The sequence below is a fragment of the Triturus cristatus genome, chromosome 8 (genome assembly GCF_964204655.1).
Source record: "Triturus cristatus chromosome 8, aTriCri1.1, whole genome shotgun sequence".
Taxonomy (NCBI): domain Eukaryota; kingdom Metazoa; phylum Chordata; class Amphibia; order Caudata; family Salamandridae; genus Triturus; species Triturus cristatus.
Genome location: NC_140591.1, coordinates 1,217,892,956 through 1,217,914,742, shown reverse-complemented (window position 1 = coordinate 1,217,914,742; position 21,787 = coordinate 1,217,892,956). Strand labels below are relative to the sequence as shown.

At 45.8% G+C, this 21,787-nt stretch overlaps 1 protein-coding gene across 1 annotated transcript in view; it reads left to right on the top strand.

The window, feature by feature from the left end:
- The first annotated feature begins 7,266 nt into the window (after positions 1-7,266).
- The window catches only part of ARGLU1 (arginine and glutamate rich 1), a 108,114-nt gene continuing 93,593 nt past the window's right edge, over positions 7,267-21,787 (top strand). Inside the window, exon 1 of the mRNA XM_085622897.1 lies at positions 7,267-7,928. Coding sequence (XP_085479023.1) covers positions 7,528-7,928 — 401 coding nt within the window. The 5' untranslated portion in view covers positions 7,267-7,527. The remainder of the gene's footprint in view (positions 7,929-21,787) is intronic.

Here is a 21,787-nt window from a genome sequence, read left to right as displayed (position 1 = left end):
CGAAGATGCACACCACAAGGTAGGTTTGACAAAACCTGTTTATTCATGAAGCGGTATGATGAAACCCAGTTCATTTATCGCCCTGACGCGTTTCAGTGCTTCCAGCACCTTCATCATAGGGTTGGCTTGTAGGCGAAACGAAAATGGACTGCCTCCTTTATTACCCATATGGCACTCGCTTTCCAGTAAGTGGTATGCCGGGAAAGGTAGTCCCAATTCTTCCTCCTCGGTGAGGTCGTTCCGCTAACAAAGTTAAACTGCCAATTGTTGCAAGTAATTTACTGCCCTCCAGTGGGTCCCAGGTCTCATTTGTCCGCTCCCAATCCGAGATACCTTGTGCTGCAGGGAGGCTGCAAAATGATTTTCAGCCCCGCAGGCTCAGTCCAGTTCACAAGGCGGCAGTCCATTTTCGTTTCGCCTACAAGCCAACCCTATGATGAAGGTGCTGGAAGCACTGAAACGCGTCAGGGCGATAAATGAACTGGGTTTCATCATACCGCTTCATGAATAAACAGGTTTTGTCAAACCTACCTTGTGGTGTGCATCTTCGAAAGCTCGGAGCTTTTTGGGAGAATGAAATACACGGCGCCTCCGGCCGTGGAAGGTTGCACCGCCTTTGTGAACTGGACTGAGCCTGCGGGGCTGAAAATCATTTTGCAGCCTCCCTGCAGCACAAGGTATCTCGGATTGGGAGCGGACAAATGAGACCTGGGACCCACTGGAGGGCAGTAAATTACTTGTAACAATTGGCAGTTTAACTTTGTTAGCGGAACGACCTCACCGAGGAGGAAGAATTGGGACTACCTTTCCCGGCATACAACTTACTGGAAAGCGAGTGCCATATGGGTAATAAAGGAGGCAGTCCATTTTCGTTTCGCCTACAAGCCAACCCTATGATGAAGGTGCTGGAAGCACTGAAACGCGTCAGGGCGATAAATGAACTGGGTTTCATCATACCGCTTCATGAATAAACAGGTTTTGTCAAACCTACCTTGTGGTGTGCATCTTCGAAAGCTCGGAGCTTTTTGGGAGAATGAAATACACGGCGCCTCCGGCCGTGGAAGGTTGCACCGCCTTTGTGAACTGGACTGAGCCTGCGGGGCTGAAAATCATTTTGCAGCCTCCCTGCAGCACAAGGTATCTCGGATTGGGAGCGGACAAATGAGACCTGGGACCCACTGGAGGGCAGTAAATTACTTGTAACAATTGGCAGTTTAACTTTGTTAGCGGAACGACCTCACCGAGGAGGAAGAATTGGGACTACCTTTCCCGGCATACCACTTACTGGAAAGCGAGTGCCATATGGGTAATAAAGGAGGCAGTCCATTTTCGTTTCGCCTACAAGCCAACCCTATGATGAAGGTGCTGGAAGCACTGAAACGCGTCAGGGCGATAAATGAACTGGGTTTCATCATACCGCTTCATGAATAAACAGGTTTTGTCAAACCTACCTTGTGGTGTGCATCTTCGAAAGCTCGGAGCTTTTTGGGAGAATGAAATACACGGCGCCTCCGGCCGTGGAAGGTTGCACCGCCTTTGTGAACTGGACTGAGCCTGCGGGGCTGAAAATCATTTTGCAGCCTCCCTGCAGCACAAGGTATCTCGGATTGGGAGCGGACAAATGAGACCTGGGACCCACTGGAGGGCAGTAAATTACTTGTAACAATTGGCAGTTTAACTTTGTTAGCGGAACGACCTCACCGAGGAGGAAGAATTGGGACTACCTTTCCCGGCATACCACTTACTGGAAAGCGAGTGCCATATGGGTAATAAAGGAGGCAGTCCATTTTCGTTTCGCCTACAAGCCAACCCTATGATGAAGGTGCTGGAAGCACTGAAACGCGTCAGGGCGATAAATGAACTGGGTTTCATCATACCGCTTCATGAATAAACAGGTTTTGTCAAACCGACCTTGTGGTGTGCATCTTCGAAAGCTCGGAGCTTTTTGGGAGAATGAAATACACGGCGCCTCCGGCCGTGGAAGGTTGCACCGCCTTTGTGAACTGGACTGAGCCTGCGGGGCTGAAAATCATTTTGCAGCCTCCCTGCAGCACAAGGTATCTCGGATTGGGAGCGGACAAATGAGACCTGGGACCCACTGGAGGGCAGTAAATTACTTGTAACAATTGGCAGTTTAACTTTGTTAGCGGAACGACCTCACCGAGGAGGAAGAATTGGGACTACCTTTCCCGGCATACCACTTACTGGAAAGCGAGTGCCATATGGGTAATAAAGGAGGCAGTCCATTTTCGTTTCGCCTACAAGCCAACCCTATGATGAAGGTGCTGGAAGCACTGAAACGCGTCAGGGCGATAAATGAACTGGGTTTCATCATACCGCTTCATGAATAAACAGGTTTTGTCAAACCTACCTTGTGGTGTGCATCTTCGAAAGCTCGGAGCTTTTTGGGAGAATGAAATACACGGCGCCTCCGGCCGTGGAAGGTTGCACCGCCTTTGTGAACTGGACTGAGCCTGCGGGGCTGAAAATCATTTTGCAGCCTCCCTGCAGCACAAGGTATCTCGGATTGGGAGCGGACAAATGAGACCTGGGACCCACTGGAGGGCAGTAAATTACTTGTAACAATTGGCAGTTTAACTTTGTTAGCGGAACGACCTCACCGAGGAGGAAGAATTGGGACTACCTTTCCCGGCATACCACTTACTGGAAAGCGAGTGCCATATGGGTAATAAAGGAGGCAGTCCATTTTCGTTTCGCCTACAAGCCAACCCTATGATGAAGGTGCTGGAAGCACTGAAACGCGTCAGGGCGATAAATGAACTGGGTTTCATCATACCGCTTCATGAATAAACAGGTTTTGTCAAACCTACCTTGTGGTGTGCATCTTCGAAAGCTCGGAGCTTTTTGGGAGAATGAAATACACGGCGCCTCCGGCCGTGGAAGGTTGCACCGCCTTTGTGAACTGGACTGAGCCTGCGGGGCTGAAAATCATTTTGCAGCCTCCCTGCAGCACAAGGTATCTCGGATTGGGAGCGGACAAATGAGACCTGGGACCCACTGGAGGGCAGTAAATTACTTGTAACAATTGGCAGTTTAACTTTGTTAGCGGAACGACCTCACCGAGGAGGAAGAATTGGGACTACCTTTCCCGGCATACCACTTACTGGAAAGCGAGTGCCATATGGGTAATAAAGGAGGCAGTCCATTTTCGTTTCGCCTACAAGCCAACCCTATGATGAAGGTGCTGGAAGCACTGAAACGCGTCAGGGCGATAAATGAACTGGGTTTCATCATACCGCTTCATGAATAAACAGGTTTTGTCAAACCTACCTTGTGGTGTGCATCTTCGAAAGCTCGGAGCTTTTTGGGAGAATGAAATACACGGCGCCTCCGGCCGTGGAAGGTTGCACCGCCTTTGTGAACTGGACTGAGCCTGCGGGGCTGAAAATCATTTTGCAGCCTCCCTGCAGCACAAGGTATCTCGGATTGGGAGCGGACAAATGAGACCTGGGACCCACTGGAGGGCAGTAAATTACTTGTAACAATTGGCAGTTTAACTTTGTTAGCGGAACGACCTCACCGAGGAGGAAGAATTGGGACTACCTTTCCCGGCATACCACTTACTGGAAAGCGAGTGCCATATGGGTAATAAAGGAGGCAGTCCATTTTCGTTTCGCCTACAAGCCAACCCTATGATGAAGGTGCTGGAAGCACTGAAACGCGTCAGGGCGATAAATGAACTGGGTTTCATCATACCGCTTCATGAATAAACAGGTTTTGTCAAACCTACCTTGTGGTGTGCATCTTCGAAAGCTCGGAGCTTTTTGGGAGAATGAAATACACGGCGCCTCCGGCCGTGGAAGGTTGCACCGCCTTTGTGAACTGGACTGAGCCTGCGGGGCTGAAAATCATTTTGCAGCCTCCCTGCAGCACAAGGTATCTCGGATTGGGAGCGGACAAATGAGACCTGGGACCCACTGGAGGGCAGTAAATTACTTGTAACAATTGGCAGTTTAACTTTGTTAGCGGAACGACCTCACCGAGGAGGAAGAATTGGGACTACCTTTCCCGGCATACCACTTACTGGAAAGCGAGTGCCATATGGGTAATAAAGGAGGCAGTCCATTTTCGTTTCGCCTACAAGCCAACCCTATGATGAAGGTGCTGGAAGCACTGAAACGCGTCAGGGCGATAAATGAACTGGGTTTCATCATACCGCTTCATGAATAAACAGGTTTTGTCAAACCTACCTTGTGGTGTGCATCTTCGAAAGCTCGGAGCTTTTTGGGAGAATGAAATACACGGCGCCTCCGGCCGTGGAAGGTTGCACCGCCTTTGTGAACTGGACTGAGCCTGCGGGGCTGAAAATCATTTTGCAGCCTCCCTGCAGCACAAGGTATCTCGGATTGGGAGCGGACAAATGAGACCTGGGACCCACTGGAGGGCAGTAAATTACTTGTAACAATTGGCAGTTTAACTTTGTTAGCGGAACGACCTCACCGAGGAGGAAGAATTGGGACTACCTTTCCCGGCATACCACTTACTGGAAAGCGAGTGCCATATGGGTAATAAAGGAGGCAGTCCATTTTCGTTTCGCCTACAAGCCAACCCTATGATGAAGGTGCTGGAAGCACTGAAACGCGTCAGGGCGATAAATGAACTGGGTTTCATCATACCGCTTCATGAATAAACAGGTTTTGTCAAACCTACCTTGTGGTGTGCATCTTCGAAAGCTCGGAGCTTTTTGGGAGAATGAAATACACGGCGCCTCCGGCCGTGGAAGGTTGCACCGCCTTTGTGAACTGGACTGAGCCTGCGGGGCTGAAAATCATTTTGCAGCCTCCCTGCAGCACAAGGTATCTCGGATTGGGAGCGGACAAATGAGACCTGGGACCCACTGGAGGGCAGTAAATTACTTGTAACAATTGGCAGTTTAACTTTGTTAGCGGAACGACCTCACCGAGGAGGAAGAATTGGGACTACCTTTCCCGGCATACCACTTACTGGAAAGCGAGTGCCATATGGGTAATAAAGGAGGCAGTCCATTTTCGTTTCGCCTACAAGCCAACCCTATGATGAAGGTGCTGGAAGCACTGAAACGCGTCAGGGCGATAAATGAACTGGGTTTCATCATACCGCTTCATGAATAAACAGGTTTTGTCAAACCTACCTTGTGGTGTGCATCTTCGAAAGCTCGGAGCTTTTTGGGAGAATGAAATACACGGCGCCTCCGGCCGTGGAAGGTTGCACCGCCTTTGTGAACTGGACTGAGCCTGCGGGGCTGAAAATCATTTTGCAGCCTCCCTGCAGCACAAGGTATCTCGGATTGGGAGCGGACAAATGAGACCTGGGACCCACTGGAGGGCAGTAAATTACTTGTAACAATTGGCAGTTTAACTTTGTTAGCGGAACGACCTCACCGAGGAGGAAGAATTGGGACTACCTTTCCCGGCATACCACTTACTGGAAAGCGAGTGCCATATGGGTAATAAAGGAGGCAGTCCATTTTCGTTTCGCCTACAAGCCAACCCTATGATGAAGGTGCTGGAAGCACTGAAACGCGTCAGGGCGATAAATGAACTGGGTTTCATCATACCGCTTCATGAATAAACAGGTTTTGTCAAACCTACCTTGTGGTGTGCATCTTCGAAAGCTCGGAGCTTTTTGGGAGAATGAAATACACAGCGCCTCCGGCCGTGGAAGGTTGCACCGCCTTTGTGAACTGGACTGAGCCTGCGGGGCTGAAAATCATTTTGCAGCCTCCCTGCAGCACAAGGTATCTCGGATTGGGAGCGGACAAATGAGACCTGGGACCCACTGGAGGGCAGTAAATTACTTGTAACAATTGGCAGTTTAACTTTGTTAGCGGAACGACCTCACCGAGGAGGAAGAATTGGGACTACCTTTCCCGGCATACCACTTACTGGAAAGCGAGTGCCATATGGGTAATAAAGGAGGCAGTCCATTTTCGTTTCGCCTACAAGCCAACCCTATGATGAAGGTGCTGGAAGCACTGAAACGCGTCAGGGCGATAAATGAACTGGGTTTCATCATACCGCTTCATGAATAAACAGGTTTTGTCAAACCTACCTTGTGGTGTGCATCTTCGAAAGCTCGGAGCTTTTTGGGGGACATTTATATATATATATATATTTTTTTATTATTAACCCCTTCGCCGCGGCACAAATTCCGCCGCGGCGCTGGGGGGGTTCGGGGTCAGCGCGGCGCCGCCATGCTCGTGACGGAACCACTCCGTCATGAGCCACGGGCGCGCTGTGCTCATGACGGAGTGGTTCCGTCACGACTCCGCCCACTCGCATTATTCGCCCGCACAGGCGGGGAATCAGCGCCACGTGGGCGGAGCGGCCGCAGCATGACGGAACCACTCCGTCATGAGCACACAGCGGCCCGTGGCTCCTGACAGAGTGGTTCCGTCATGAGCACGCAAGGGGTTAAAGGAGGAAGATGTGTTGTGTGTTTATGTTTGAATGCATTGTCCCACGGCCCTGGTTTTCCATTCTAGAATAACTAGGTCCATGCCGTGACTTGATGAGGACAGTTTGGAGAGGCTACTGGAGCTTGAAGACGTGTACCTGGTGGTGCTTTCATTTCCACCAATAAAGTACTTTTACTCGTCTTCCTGCGAGCCACATTACTTAACACCGGAATTCTCTTTTGTGAGGGATCGATTCCAAAACAATTAAAAATAGGATCAAGAGATACTTTCTAATCACTGTGCTTACCCTAAATTTCTAGAATGATTGCAATTGTGTGCCCCAAAATTTCCAGTTTTAAGCTTCTAATTTTTGTATTCAGTGCTACAATATCATTGGTAGCTTGTTTAATCTACATACCTTCCAGCCGAACTACATTAAAAAAAAATACTATGTCATTTAAAACGAAAGTATGACAAGTTTTCGGTTCTATATTTAAAAGTTGGATATCAATCGTTTAAAAAGAAAAAAAAAGTATGTTGCAGGATGTCGGTGAGATTTAATCTTCGCAGGTAATAAATTAGTATTATTATGCTTAGTGAATCAAGCAAATGCTTCCTTCGACGGATTTTTAACCGTCAAACATGGCCGCTTCCTGCACAAGATGCCCAAGAGAACACATCCGAGTTGTCAGAGCAGCGCTGCTCGTTTTGACAGTTCTGATACATTTTGTTTACATAGTGACTCCAGCCTGACACCTTCCACGTTTGTAGCTGAGGAAATTAACTATCCGAAGACATTCGTCTGTTTCCGGAGACGCTCCGAAGTCCTCGGGTGATGCCGTCAGTCCTGAGTCAAGCAGTCGTCTTGCATTGTGGGATAGCAAGTCGCGCGAGAAGTCTAGCCTGTCCGCCATCTTGTCTGGGAGGTTTTTCTGTGCGCGGCCTGTCGGTTTCTTCGCGCTGGTGTCCGGTGGCGGCGATTTCTCAGCTTTTTGGTTTGAAGACCAGGAGGAGGAGGTGCCTGGCGTCAGCTTATTCTCAGAGGGCGATATCTGCTCGTAGCAGCAGCTTCAATTTATAGTCTTCTGGCCAGTGGGCGCCTTCCCGTCAACTCCTCTGCAGACTCGGCCATGGGCCGCTCTCGCAGCCGCAGCTCGTCCCGCTCCAAGCACGTCAAGAGCAGCAAGCACAACAAGAAGCGCAGCCGCTCGCGCGACAAGGAGCGCGTGCGCAAGCGTTCAAAGTCACGGGAGAGTAAGCGCAACCGGCGGCGGGAGTCGCGCTCACGGTCCCGGTCTAACGCCGCTGCGTCAGCGGCTGCAGCGGCCGCGGCAGCTGCGGCAGCACGGCGGGAACGAGAGCGAGAAAGGGAACGTGAGCGGGAGCGCGAGAGGGAACGGGAGAGGCCAGTCACCCCACCGGAACGCGTGGATATCTTCGGGCGCACCCTGAGCAAGCGCAGCACTCTGGACGAGAAGCAGAAGCGCGAGGAGGAGGAGCGCAAAGCCGAATACGAGCGGCAGCGCAAGCTGTGAGTACCTGTTTAGGGATCAGGGACTGCACCATAAAAGGGCTGTCTGGCGATGAATGAGTGTGTCGTGGACATCCTGCATGTCTACGACCTTGTGTAGGGTATGTGTTCGAATCTAAGATCTCACACAGTTTTAAGATCTTCTACTGGAAGTTGCAGCTTACTGAGGTTTCATAAGAGGGTGCATGCGTTTGAAGCATCAGACAGGAAAGACCATATGTCCGAGACCCAAAAGAAAAGGTGCAACATGTCTTGTGTTGCAAACGAAGTGGTGCATGTCTTCGACCTGTGTTGGGGAGGGGGAGCGTGTGTGTGTTTACAACTTAATGGCTGGGGGTGTCTGCGGTTTTATGCTGAGGGCCGGTGCATGCGTTGTGGCTTCATGGTGAGGTCTAGTTGTGGCTACGGCTTCTTGTTGGAGGTGTAGCGCATATCTCTGCAGCTTCATGCTGGAGGTGTGGCGATGGAGATACTTTTTATTCATTGGTGCGGTGTCATATTTTATGCTGTGGGGGCGGTGCCCGTGGCTCATACTTATGGGTGCTACATGAAGAATGTAGTGGGCGGTCGTTGTGCTGGGCTGCAAGAGTTGGGTCGTCCCTGTATTTAGGACTCACGGAGGTGAAACGTGTCAGGGATTTAATATTGTTGCATGATACGTAAGTTGGAGTCAACAAGTGGTTAATTCACAGGGTAGAACATTTGTGTGGTGGAATGGCTGATAAATATTTCCTAGGCTTACAAATGTCTTCGAGGCCTTCGCCTTGGATAGCGTTATGTGCAAGTAAATACACAGTAAGGGCAGAGGCACATGTTAAGGTGTTATTATATGGCGGTGGATGGGTTCATGAATTCAAGTCTTGATGTGTATGGTGGGAATGCCTGATTAGGGGTCAGCAAATCACTTATGTACATGTTGTGTTTCGGTTGTCCAGTAGAGGTAGGATCTTAGGCCTGATGAGATCCATCTTGGATTTGGACTTGACTAGCAAAACCACATTGATTTGTAATCTGTAAGTGAACTCAGAATGTTCACCAAGACCATTTAGTAAATGTTTATTAAGGTAATATGGGCAAGTAAAGAGTAGATGCGAACTAGACTGTCTACACCCAAGGGGACATCAGTTTTAAAGCAATTTAGGTAACACACCATCATCCACAAAATGGTTTGCAACAAACAAGGGCCCCTTTTCTTCATTTTATGATCTCCTTTTCAGTCCTAGTTGTAGCAGAGTATTTCAGAGAGCTGCAGATTCTATCCATGCAACAGAAATATTTTGTGATCCACTTTTGTCGTATACAGCTGGTTGCTTTGCAAGAAGTTGAAGTCTTGTCTGCTACGTAAACTGATTCTGCTCCTCTGGCACCCATGTAACATGCTTTTTAGAGGTTGTCGTAGTCTTCTGGTCTGGCTTGAAGTTGGTGGATAACCTTTATTCTGGATCTTGCTCGTGAAAGGGATGCTTAGTCTGAATTACATGAGTAATTAGTGGCAACTAATGGGTTTTCAAGGAGTGGCAAAAAGTATGTTGGTGCCCTGGATCTCTCTTGGATTCTGATTGCAGGAATGTGCTCCTTTTTGACATGATCACCCCAATTTTCTTTGCCTGGTATTTGATGCAGTTTTGACTGTAGTGCATTGGGTTCCTGCTAGACAGTTTCGCAGTGCTCTTTCCGTAAAACAAGGTAGCTGCAATTGTTCCCCAGTTGGCAAGACACTTAGCACGGTAGTAAATCCCTGGTAAATGGTACTTAGAACATGTGTACTATATGGGTCCCTAAGGGCAGCATCATGTATTGTGCGACCTTAAGGGATCCACAACCAAACTAATGCAGACTGCCTGAAATGGTGTATATAAATGTGAAAACGCAACATGGCACACACCCTATGTGTCATGTCCTCAGACGCTGCATGCAATATACATGAGTGACCCCTAAAGCAGGCCTTGTATACCTACGGCAGAGTGCAATATACACCATGAGGACATAGCTGAATGAGTAGATATGCCCCAGTGCTGTTGCTAGATAGTACCAGTGAACAGGGAAGTCATTTAAAGTATATGTACTGGTCATTACGTGTTCCCCAGCTACATGAAGGCTTCACTGAAACCTATGGTGTTTGGTATAAAACACCTTGTCTTAATAAATCCCTACTGGTGCCAGTGGTGGGTTTATAAAAACATGCACCCAGAGGTCACCTTAGAGGTGCCTCCCGAAAACCTACCAGCCTCTTAGTTTGCCGATTGATATCATCCTCCTGCCACCACACATGTTTCTGACCCCTGCAGGGAAGAGCCCATGCCCTCTGAGGCCAGATCAAATAAGAAGACGCCGGGATCAACCAGAGGCTCCTGCACCAGTACCTGGGGTACCGGACCCCTTGCATCAACCAAAGTTTGTTTGAGTCCAATCTGGACTCCAATGCCACAAAGATTGAGCAGCTGATGAGGGATGTCGACACAGCAGAGACCAGCACAGAGAGTGATCTGGTGTCCTGTTTTGTCACCTTGTGCAGGTCTAACAGAGACCCGTGTGTGCCTTTGACACATGAGCAACAGCCGACCAAAGCCCTCTGCACCAAAGCTCCCCGGTCTGGGTCCACGACAACCAACGGTGCTTCCCTACTCCCAGGACCTCCACAAACTGAGCCTCCTTTGGGAGCTTCCGGACTTGCTCCCAAGTTTCCCTCTTCCTACTGTTTTCTAGGTGGCCCCCTCTTTGCCGATGGTGTAGCACGCAAGGCTGTCAACCTGTCCCAACACCTCTGTGCCTGGACACCCCAGGGCAGGTAAACTTGAACTGCTGGTAGCACTGTGGATCTTGGCCCCCTACCACCTAAAGTCCCTAGAGGGTCCCCTGAGAATCATTTCTAAATATCCATATGCAGTGTATTCTTTTATCTCCATAGGAAAGCATTAATGCGTAAAGATGCATTTAAGTGAACAGTTTTACTTACCTGCTAAACTGAAAAGTACTTACACCCTAACATACTTCTTGGTGTTAAAAATGAATATAAAAATACTTATTTTTCTAAATTGGTCTCGAATTTGTTCTTGAGTGTGTTTCATTTGTTGACTCTGTGTGTTCAACAAATACATTAACACTACCCTCTGATAAGCCTAAACTGTTCGCCCACACTACCACAAAAGTGAGCATTTGGGATTTTTTGATATATAACGTACAACAGTGGATCACTGTAGACTTATTTAAAAGGAAAACACTTTTGCAGATCAGTGTAGTCATACTATCTCCACAATAGTACTTTGTTCCAAAAGCTATAACATTTTTCTGATCTTAGTGATTCATGAGTTTAATTCCAAAAAGCAACCAAAAGCTAGTTATATTTAGTTACATTTATTAATAGTAAATGTATCAATACAGATCAGTCATGTGAAACAATGTGCACAACTGATGCTATGAATTAAACGTGAAAAAGTGCATCCAAACAAAGGAAAGATGTATAGTATTGATTCCTCAATTCGCATAGATGGGTCATGGTAGAAGCCTATGGTGTCTTATGGCCGACAGCGTTTTGACCTTGGCTCATTAGAGGTCATCAGGACTGCGGTGAAGGGGCGAGCACACGGTCTGAATAAAATGAAATTATGCAATGTAGGCAAATGTACATGAGTGGGTACTCCTGCTCCGTTTTATCACAAGGAATTTCTCCCCGAATTGGGAGAAGAAACGATCAGGATTGTGGGAAAAATAATAAAAGACCTCAGTCACAAGGGCTGCTTAAGGAACAGAAGGGGTTTTGGGGAAGGAGAAAGGGGCACAATTGTTCTTACCTCAAGAAGTTAAGCTCTCCTAATTACTGAGTAAGAGCAGCAACAGCAAGAGGTTATGAACTGCTGAGGGGAAAACAATTGATCAGCTCCGTTTGGGGGGGGGGGGGGGGGGAAGAGGTTGAGAAAAACAAACAAAACAAAATGGTTGGGGTGTGAGGACTCACCATGAAGGACTAGAAGTCCAGGCTGTCCTTCCAAGAGGGCAGCAATATTGATTGAAACACAACCGGTTTAGTGGGTAGTGGCTGCATACATGGGCCAAAATCTATTCCTAAATGACAGGAAATGTAGTTGAATCTTTAAGGTTAATGTTGGTATACAGGGGCCAAAGTAGACCCAAGAATAAATCGTAATTATTTTAAAGGAATTTGCACACAATGCGACGTTAACCGACATGGGCTGCTATCAGATGTGACGGCGAGAGTGTATCCATGTATGCATGCATACATCATACTCACAGATTGAACCCTCATAGAATGTCAGTTTGGCAGAGTCAGCACATAGCCTAACTTGAAAGCAGTAGAGTTGAGGCCTAATCATGTATTTCATTCCTACGTTTGTAAGTGGCAGAGTATCAAACGACTCCTTGTGTTGATGCAGTTGCTGCTTACTGCGTTTTTCAAAGTGAACGACAAAGCTGTGCCTCATTAAGGCAGGCGCTGTACAATGAGACATGAAAAGGAGACGATGATTCTAGACTTAACAAATTACTCCAAAGGTTGCTGAAAATATATATTTAGTGCAGGTTAGATCAGTACATGCAACTAGAGAATCCTGTGTACACCTGCGTCTTAGGGATTTCAAACTGATTCTATGTGTGTTTTGGAGTCATTATCATGCATAATTACGAAGGTGTCGTAAACATGAAAAAAGGGCTAAAATGAAACATGTTGCTACATACGTGCATTGGTGTCTGGCAACCATATTAAAGTCAGGCTGGGTGGGTTCCACAAAAAGCAGGTGCAAACAGTACTCCGTGTCTGGAAACTAATAAGACAACACTGTAACAAGCATTGGTAAATGTAGGAAACTGTATGTTACAGTCAATAGAAGCAGAGTCGCAGAAGTGGCAAGCACAGGAACCAATGAAAAGCAAGGGGGCGGGATGTAAGCCTCTCTTAAGACTTGTATTGAATACAATAGCAAGCGCTGTGCAGGCGAAACCTATAAATGTATGTAATACCATAAGGGACATACAAAAATTTAAAATCTTAATTGTGAGATCTAAATCTATTTTTTGATTGCTACTGTGCAATATGAATCTAGAGTCAGGTTGGCAGTTGTTCAGCCAAAATACAAAATCTATAACTTTTCCATAGTAGAATCAGGGCAAAATGGATTTGAAGTATTCGGGATGGAGGCCATTTCAAGGTAATCATCAAAAAGAGTAGCAAAATTAGGGGCAGAAACTGCTCCCCTTGATGTCCCTTTGCATTGAAAATAATATTTACAATTACATTTTGTCAGAGTAATTTCTAGTAATTCAAAGATGAAGTTGGTAGGCACCAGAACTGGAGATGGCCTGGATTTCAGTCTGTTTTCTGCAACACGAATACCCCCTTCTTGGGGAATGTTCGTGTACAGGGCCTCTGTCTATTATTACTAGTGGGGTCAAAAGTCAAGTCTTCTCGTAGTTTGTTTAAATGAGTACTATCCTTCACATATTTCTTTATAAGAGGTACAATGTCTCTAATGAAAAAATCAGTGTATTGCCCAAGGGTTTCTAAGATAGAGCCTGATCCTGAGAGAATTGGTCTGTCTGGAGGATTTTTCAAGTTTTTGTAAATTTTTGTGTGTACAAAACAGAAGTCTCTGGGTTATTGTTATTAAGAAAAAGGAACTCTTGGCCTAAAAACCTTCCTATTTAGCTTTAGTTGTTAGCTCTTTGATGGTTTGGACTCCTGCTAGTGGATTGTGGTCCAGTGCCACATAATGTTCTGCATTATTAATCTCTGTGAATCTCATCATCATAAGATGACTATGCCACCTCCATTATCCTATGGTTTTATTACAATAACATTGTTCCTTTTTAGTTCAAGAGCATTTTTTTTCTTGGAGACGAATGTTTTATGGAACAAAATCAGGGCTTTGATTAGGTGTGTAGAAATCTTTCAACACAAGTTTATCAACTGTGATAATTTCTATTGGTATCAGACCACGTATCCTGGAACACCAGAGCCTTCTTGTTTGCCAAGATTAATGTGCCCTGTAAAGAAGAGGGAGAGAGGTCAAGTTGGGAGGCCTGTTGAGTGGACTTCTGTGCAAGGAAACTGCTACTAGACAGATCTGGTTGTTGCCCGCATGCAGGACTTAGTCGGCGAACCTGTATGCCAGGGAAGAGCCACTTTGAAGATAGCTGTGTAAAAACTGCAAATTGGTAAAGGTGGAAGGAAGCCTTGGGTGGTAGAGGTGCGGCAACTCCATTATGCCAGTAGGAAAAGACTGCCTTGCTTTAAGGGTCGCCGCAGATAACTTCACTGTATTGAACACGCCGAATGCCATGAACATTGACTTGCAATGACCCAGTATGTTAGAGGGAATCACCAGGAACACCAAGGACTGTGACTTCTTTCCCCTATATGCCAGAGAAGTGAGGATGCCGTGGGAGCGCGTGGGTGCACCCACGCACCTTCACTTATGCAAGGAACCCAAGACAGGATTGTCATAGCCGCCCCCATCGGGAGCCAAACGCCCTCCAGGGGAGCTGTAGAATGCTGCTGATAGCTTCAGGAGCACAACAGTAAATGAGAGGCTCTGCCCTCGCTGAGTGCACCCACTTGGGCCGTGTCAGGCTGACTTACCTGAGCCAAGCTGCAGCCGCTGTGATCGCCTGCGGACGGGATGCACTGCTAAACTCTTGAACACTCCACACCTGCTGGTGAGACTTATTTCGGGCTTGAGGGCCTGGTGGAACTTGCTGCTTATTTGAGCACGTTTGCCCTTGGTCACCTGGGATGCATCCGGAATGTAATGCTGCCTCTCCAATCCTGGCTATGATCTACCTATCACACCAAACTCTTAAACTTATCCCACCCATCTGCTATTCCTGACCACAATGCAACCATTCCCCAACAACAGATTCACAAGGTGCCCCCAAACATCCCCACCCCTTTGCTCGCCTGAAAATTCACCCACACACAGCAACACCACGTGGGTGGGTTGGAAGCACCATGTTAGACCAAAGGCTTCTTCCAAATGCTGCTGGATGAAACACAGCCACACAAAATAATTCCCAATATTGAGTATTGAGTCCCTGTCAATGCCTTGGAGATGTTGGACTGGAAGCTAGATGATCTATATTGGTAGTCTCCTTTAAGCACTCTAGTACTGCCTACTCTGTCAGTTCTATTCTTCTGTTCTCAAGCTCATGCAGTCAGTTCACTCTATTAATTTTGAGTGCTGTCGCCTTGCCTTCTGGACATAGGTGTTTTGAATAACTGGCTCCTCTTAGTTTCCCCTGCCTGCTCAACCATTCCATTACGCAGTTGGCGACATGTTGCTGTCTATTGGAACGATTTGGATATCAAGCAGTTGGACTCGTTTAACTTTCGCATTTCCTTTGGTTTGATTAATTTGTTATGTAGTGTTGAATTGTGACAAAGCCACTTTGAAGCGCTGATGGCCTTGAGGAGAAAGCAGTTCATATAATATTTTGAATGCTTGCTTTGGATGAGGCAGTATCAGAATTGAACAAGATCAGGTCATGCATGTAGAGAGTTCAGATTCATCCTTCAGCAAGAGTCAAACTGCGCACAGAGGCGCCGTTTCTGCTTCAAGTGCAGGTGAATCTAGAGGATACCAAGGTAGATCAAAAGACTTCTTTGAATATGGTTGTTCTTGTGTTTTTTCTTTTTTTTAAATGATCCCATGTTAAATAGATTCTTAGGTTTTGTGCACAGAGTATTCCTGAGTTGTGCTTCAAACATGCAGAAATATTTTCCTCCATGAGTATTAAGGTTAAATCTGGCCTGGCCTTCCAGGATCTTAGGTTGAACTTTGAAACTTATCCCATCAACTGTAATTGAATATATTGTGATCCGAGGCCTGTGTGAACTTTGAGGACGTACAGAAGCTTGTGATTATTATCACTTTACCATTGGAAATTAATGCGGATCTTTTAAAGAACAGTGTGATGTGAGGATTTTTTTTAAATGAAATTGTTTTCTTCCTTGGTTTTCCAGCATTTGTAGTTTCCGTATCTTTATCTTTAAACCTTAACCCTTTCGCTGCTAGGCCTTTTCTCCCTAGAATGCTAAGCCCATTTATAGGTCGCAGCCTACCAGGCAGCAAGCTGTCTGGTTTGCTGAAGACATCTTGGGGACTTCCAGAAAGTTTACCTAGGAATGCTCTTTGCCCGTTACTTGCCATTGGCTTTGTGGTTTGCATCTCAAATGTTCTTGCTTTCTATTTGCTGGCCTTTTGTTGGCAGGGTATGCCCAAACGTAGGTCCCTTGCTCACTTTGCCACTGGATTCAAGCTAGCCTGGCTGATGACTGCGGATTAGCCAGAAACTGGTCTCAGGGTGCTTCTTTCCGGTCCAGGGAAGACATGACTTGGCAGTTCGGGCTGGACTGTTCCCATGTGGCACAGGGTCAGACTGATTTGCGTATGCCCATGTCTGTACTGGGGTGGCAGAGTGAGCTAAAGAATGATGATGGATTAAACCCAGATCAGTTGACTGGGGGAGTGCTTGCAATGTTCAACACTCCGTCCATCATCCCCTTTGGGTTTGGCCTTTTGTTTTTAGGCTGTTTGCCCTGAGTTTGTTCCTTTCGCTGCCCGAACCATATTACAGTATCCTTCTGAATGCTTCTTTTCTGTAAACGGGCCTGTACATCTTGTTCTTATCTCGTCACATTTGCTGTCTTTCTAAGACCAAGGTCAAATGCCAGGCGCTGTCTTCTAAGGGAGCTTGATTACATTTCTTTCTCTGACTTTAAAGTGAGAGGATTTATGTGACAATCTTGCTGGACACCAGGGGTAGGAAAGAGTGTTTTTCTAGCACATATTTAAATTGTTTCTGTATATGTGTTGGGAACAAATACTTCAATATGATCAAATCATTACAGTAGGTGATGCAATTTCCGCACATTTCCGTCTATACACTGAATCGTTTTAATAGTAAAACTATGTCTGTGCAAATGTAACGGTCGCTTCAATTGAAAATGTGTTGACTGCAATGGCAGTGTGCTACCACACCATGAATATTCCACTCTACACCACTCCACTTTACACCACACCGCTGCACTGTACCCCCTCTATCCCACTGCACTCTATGCCTCTCTACCCTGTGCCAATGCACTCTTCACCATTTTACTCTATGCCACTGCACTCTTAACCACTGAACTCTACACAGCTCCCGTCTAGCCCACACCAAATTACTCTGCACAGCTCCACTCTACACCACCATACTCTATGCCCATCTGTAACACTGCACTCTATACCAATACACTCTACGCCATTGCACTCTGTAACACTCCACTCTATGACCCTGCACTCTATGGCATTCCACTGAACGCCACTCTAATCTACGCCACAGCACTCTACACCATTTTACTCTGCCCTGCACCACTCCACGTTATACTCTACTCTACACCACACTACGCCTCTGCACTCTGTCACTTGACTCTACTCTGTGCCACTGCCCTCATCACTCCGTTCCACTCCACTCTACTATGCACCACTCTGATCTTCGGTGCTGCATTGTATGCTGATTAATTCAGTGCCGCTGCTTTCTATGCCACTATACTTTGCCTCTCTACACCAGTCCACTCTGCTCTATGGCACTTTACATTAATCCACAGAATGTCACTCTAATACACAGCACTCTGCCACTCCACTCTATAGCGCTCTGCTCCACTCTTCGAAATACCTCTGTACAACACTCCACGCCACATTCCTCTACACCACTAGTGTTTAGCCATGCTGAACAGCAGCCATACTGGTATACAACATGGCTAAAACCCAATAGCGCTTGCATAGGCGAGACATGTTGACTTTGCCAATGTTTGTTTGCTATTTGGGGTAAGCCATGGTTAGGCCTCCACAACCTTTTTTCCACATAATCTGTCCATGCCAAATCTTATATATATATATATATATATATATATATATATATATATATATATATATATATTCACTGAAAAAACCATAGGTTTCACACATGTTATAGTTAGCTGGACATTTTACTGATAAAAAACCAATGAAATTCCCCCGTTATAGTTACTGTAGGCAACTATAACTCACGCGACCGTAATCCTCTGCTGATGCTAATACTGTATTTAGACACTTATTTGCCCATATCTTCTTCCATTAAATTTTAGCTATACATATATTACAAATATTTTTTTTTCATAAAGACACATATGTCATCAGCAGAGGATTACGGTCGCGTGAGTTATAGTTGCCTACAGTAACTATAACGGGGGAATTTCATTGGTTTTTTATCAGTAAAATGTCCAGCTAACTATAACATGTGTGAAACCTATGGTTTTTTCAGTGAATTAGCAAGGTTTTTTAAATGCTATTTCCTAACTATAACGTGTGTGAAACCTATGGTTTTTTCAGTGAATTTGTACGGTTTTTTAAATGCTAAGTTACTTTACGCCATTTGTGGCGTGCGCGCCCACTTAACGCAGTTCGTTCCGTGCACGGTTTTTATCAACTTTAATAAGCCCTGTACATTTGGTGGCCTTCGGCCACCAAAAGCACAGGGGGTGAGGTCAATGTGGATAGTGTTTTTTTTATTTCGATTTTATAATTTCATTTTGCCAAAATTACGTTTTTTTTCTCTATTAATAAGCCCTGCACATTTGGTGGCCTGCGGCCACCAAAAGCACAGGGGGTGGGGTAAGTGTGGATAGTGTTTTTTTTATTTTTATTTTTTTACCGTAAGCGTACGGTAAGCGTACGGTAAGCGTACGGTAAGCGTACCCCGCGAAATTGCCGAAAAAAAAATAAAACCGTTTTTGCTCTTGGGGGATGTTTGGGGACTCCCTCAACATGACTATGTGGGAGGGAGTTGTCAAAACAGCCCCGTAACATGTTTTTGGCCATCATGTTTGATAAACAACACTCAGTGCGAGAGACAAAATGGCGGACGCCGCTTCCTGGTTTCGGCCGATTCGAATGTTTACTAAGATCTAAGAGCCAATCAGAATCGCGCTCGCGCACGCCACCGTAAGCTTACGGTAAGCGTACGGTAAGCGGGCTCAGATATATATATTGATTTAAAGGCTATTTTCTCAGAATCTACTGAACAGATTTACACCAAACCTACAAAAGGCACTTCCTTGACCTAGGGACTACCTCTCTGCCAAATTTCTAGTAATTCTGTTCAGCCGTTCGGGCTGTAGCTCGTTCTAAAGGTCCTATGGAAAAATGCATGGGAAAAACGCGTTTTGGGACCCCCCTTTTATCTCAGCCCCCGCTTGACGAATCCCCCCGAGACTTTCAGGGTAGGAGCGGAGCGTAGCGCCCCACCTATTTTGAGAAATTCGCGAGGATTCGTCGACCGGCGCCAAAGTTATTCAAAATAGAATGTTGAGGTTTTCCTATGGAAACGTGGTCCTAACTATAACTACCTACTGGCGACTGCCAGTAGGTAATATATATATATATATATATATATATATATATATATTATTTACCTACTGGCAGTCGCTAGTAGGTAGTTATAGTTAGGACCCTGTTTCCATAGGAAAACCGCAACATTCTATTTGGAATAACTTTGGCGCCGGTCGACGAATCCTCGCGAAATTTTCAAAATAGGTGGGGCGCTACGCTCCGCTCCTACCCTGAAAGTCTCGGGGGGATTCGTCAAGCGGGGGCTGAGAAAAAAGGGGGGTCCCAAAACGCGTTTTTCCCATGCATTTTTCCATAGGACCTTTAGACACAGCTACAGCCCGAACGGCTGAACAGAGTTACTTGAAATTTGGCAGAGAGGTAGTCCTCAGGTCAAGGAAGTGCCTTTTGTAGGTCTGGTGTAAATCTGTTCAGTAGTTCCTGAGAAAATAGCATTTAAATCAATATATATATATATCTGTGGCAGCTTACGGTAAGCTTACCGTACGCGTACGGTGACGAGCGCGATTCTGATTGGCTGTTAGATCTTAGTAAACATTCGAATCGGTCGAAACCAGGAAGCGGCGGCCGCCATTTTCTCTCTCGCACTCTGAGGGGGGGGAGGAAAAACAAAGGCAAAAAACATGTAAAGGGGCTGTTTAGACAGCTCCTAACCCCCTAGCCTTGTTGATGGTGTCCCCAAAGAACCCCCAAGGCCAAAAAGGAATTTTTTTTTTTTTTTCGTAAAATCGCCGATTACGCTTACCGTACGCGTACGGTAAAATAAAAAAAATAAAAAAAATTAACCATACTCTCCCCACCCCATGTGCAAATGGTGCCTGAAGGGCACCATTTGTGCATAGCATATAATATCAACTGAAAATGTAAAAGTTTAAAAAAAAAAAAAAGTAACCATACTCTCCCCACCCCGTGTGCAAATGGTGCCCGAAGGGCACCATTTGTGCATTGCATAAATAATCAATGAAAATTTAAAAGTTTACCTTGCACAACGAAGCGCATAATACGCCCTTCATGTGCGCACGGTGCGCGAAGCGCATCGTGCGTACATGGCCCATCCAGCGTAACGTGGGCACGCGGTGCGTACCGCGTGCCCACCGTGCGTGTACGGCACTAACTGCGTAAAGTGGGCGCGCGGTGCGCGAAGCGCACCGCGTGCTCACTGTGTGCGCACGGTGCGCGAAGCGCACCGTGCGCGCACGGAACGAACTGCGTTAACTGGGCGCGCACGCCACGAATGGCGTAAAGTAACTTAGCATTTAAAAAACGTACAAATTCACTGAAAAAACCATAGGTTTCACACACGTTATAGTTAGGAATTAGCATTTAAAAAACCTTGCAAATTCACTGAAAAAACCATAGGTTTCACACATGTTATAGTTAGGTGGATATTTTACTGATAAAAAAACCTATGAAATTCCCCCGTTATAGTTAGTGCAGGCAACTATAACTCACGCGACCGCAATCCTCTGCTGATGACATATGTGTCTTTATGAAAAAAAAATATTTGTAATATATGTATAGCTAAAATTTAATGGAAGAAGACATGGGCAAATAAGTGTCTAAATACAGTATTCGCATCAGCAGAGGATTGCGGTCGCGTGAGTTATAGTTGCCTGCACTAACTATAACGGGGGAATTTCATAGGTTTTTTTATCAGTAAAATGTCCAGCTAACTATAACGTGTGAAACCTATGGTTTTTTCAGTGAATATATATATATATATATATATATATATATATATATATATATATATATATATATATATATTCACTGAAAACCATAGGTTTCACACACGTTATAGTTAGGAATTAGCATTTAAAAAACCTTGCAAATTCACTTAAAAAACCATAGGTTTCACACATGTTATAGTTAGCTGGGCATTTCCCTCGTAAAAAACCAATGAAATTCCCCCGTTATAGTTAGTGCAAGCAACTATAACTCACGCGACCGCAATCCTCTGCTGATGACGTCAGATATTACATCACTGTATTTAGACACTTATTTACCCATGTCTTCTTCCATTCATCTTTAGCTATACATATATTACATTTTTTTTTTCTTCAGAAAGACACATATGTCATCAGTGATGTAATATCTGACGTCATCAGCAGAGGATTGCGGTCGCGTGAGTTATAGTTGCCTGCACTAAGTATAACGGGGGAATTTCATTGGTTTTTTACGAGGGAAATGCCTAGCTAACTATAACATGTGTGAAACCTATGGTTTTTTAAGTGGTTTTACCAACATCCTGGGGATTGTAAAGGTACCCAGGGGTGGTGGATTCTCCGGGTGGTGGGGGGTTATGGGGGGGGGGGGGAGAGGGAGTGCTCCACACACAAGGTTGTTTTTTCCCCTAAAAATGGCATCAACGAAAGTTTTGCCACAGTTGCCATTTTCCTGGCTATCAGGAATATGCTGAGCTGAGTCAAAAAAAAAATGCCACAGTTTTGCCCTTCTCCAAAAAGGTATCCCGTTTTGTCCTAT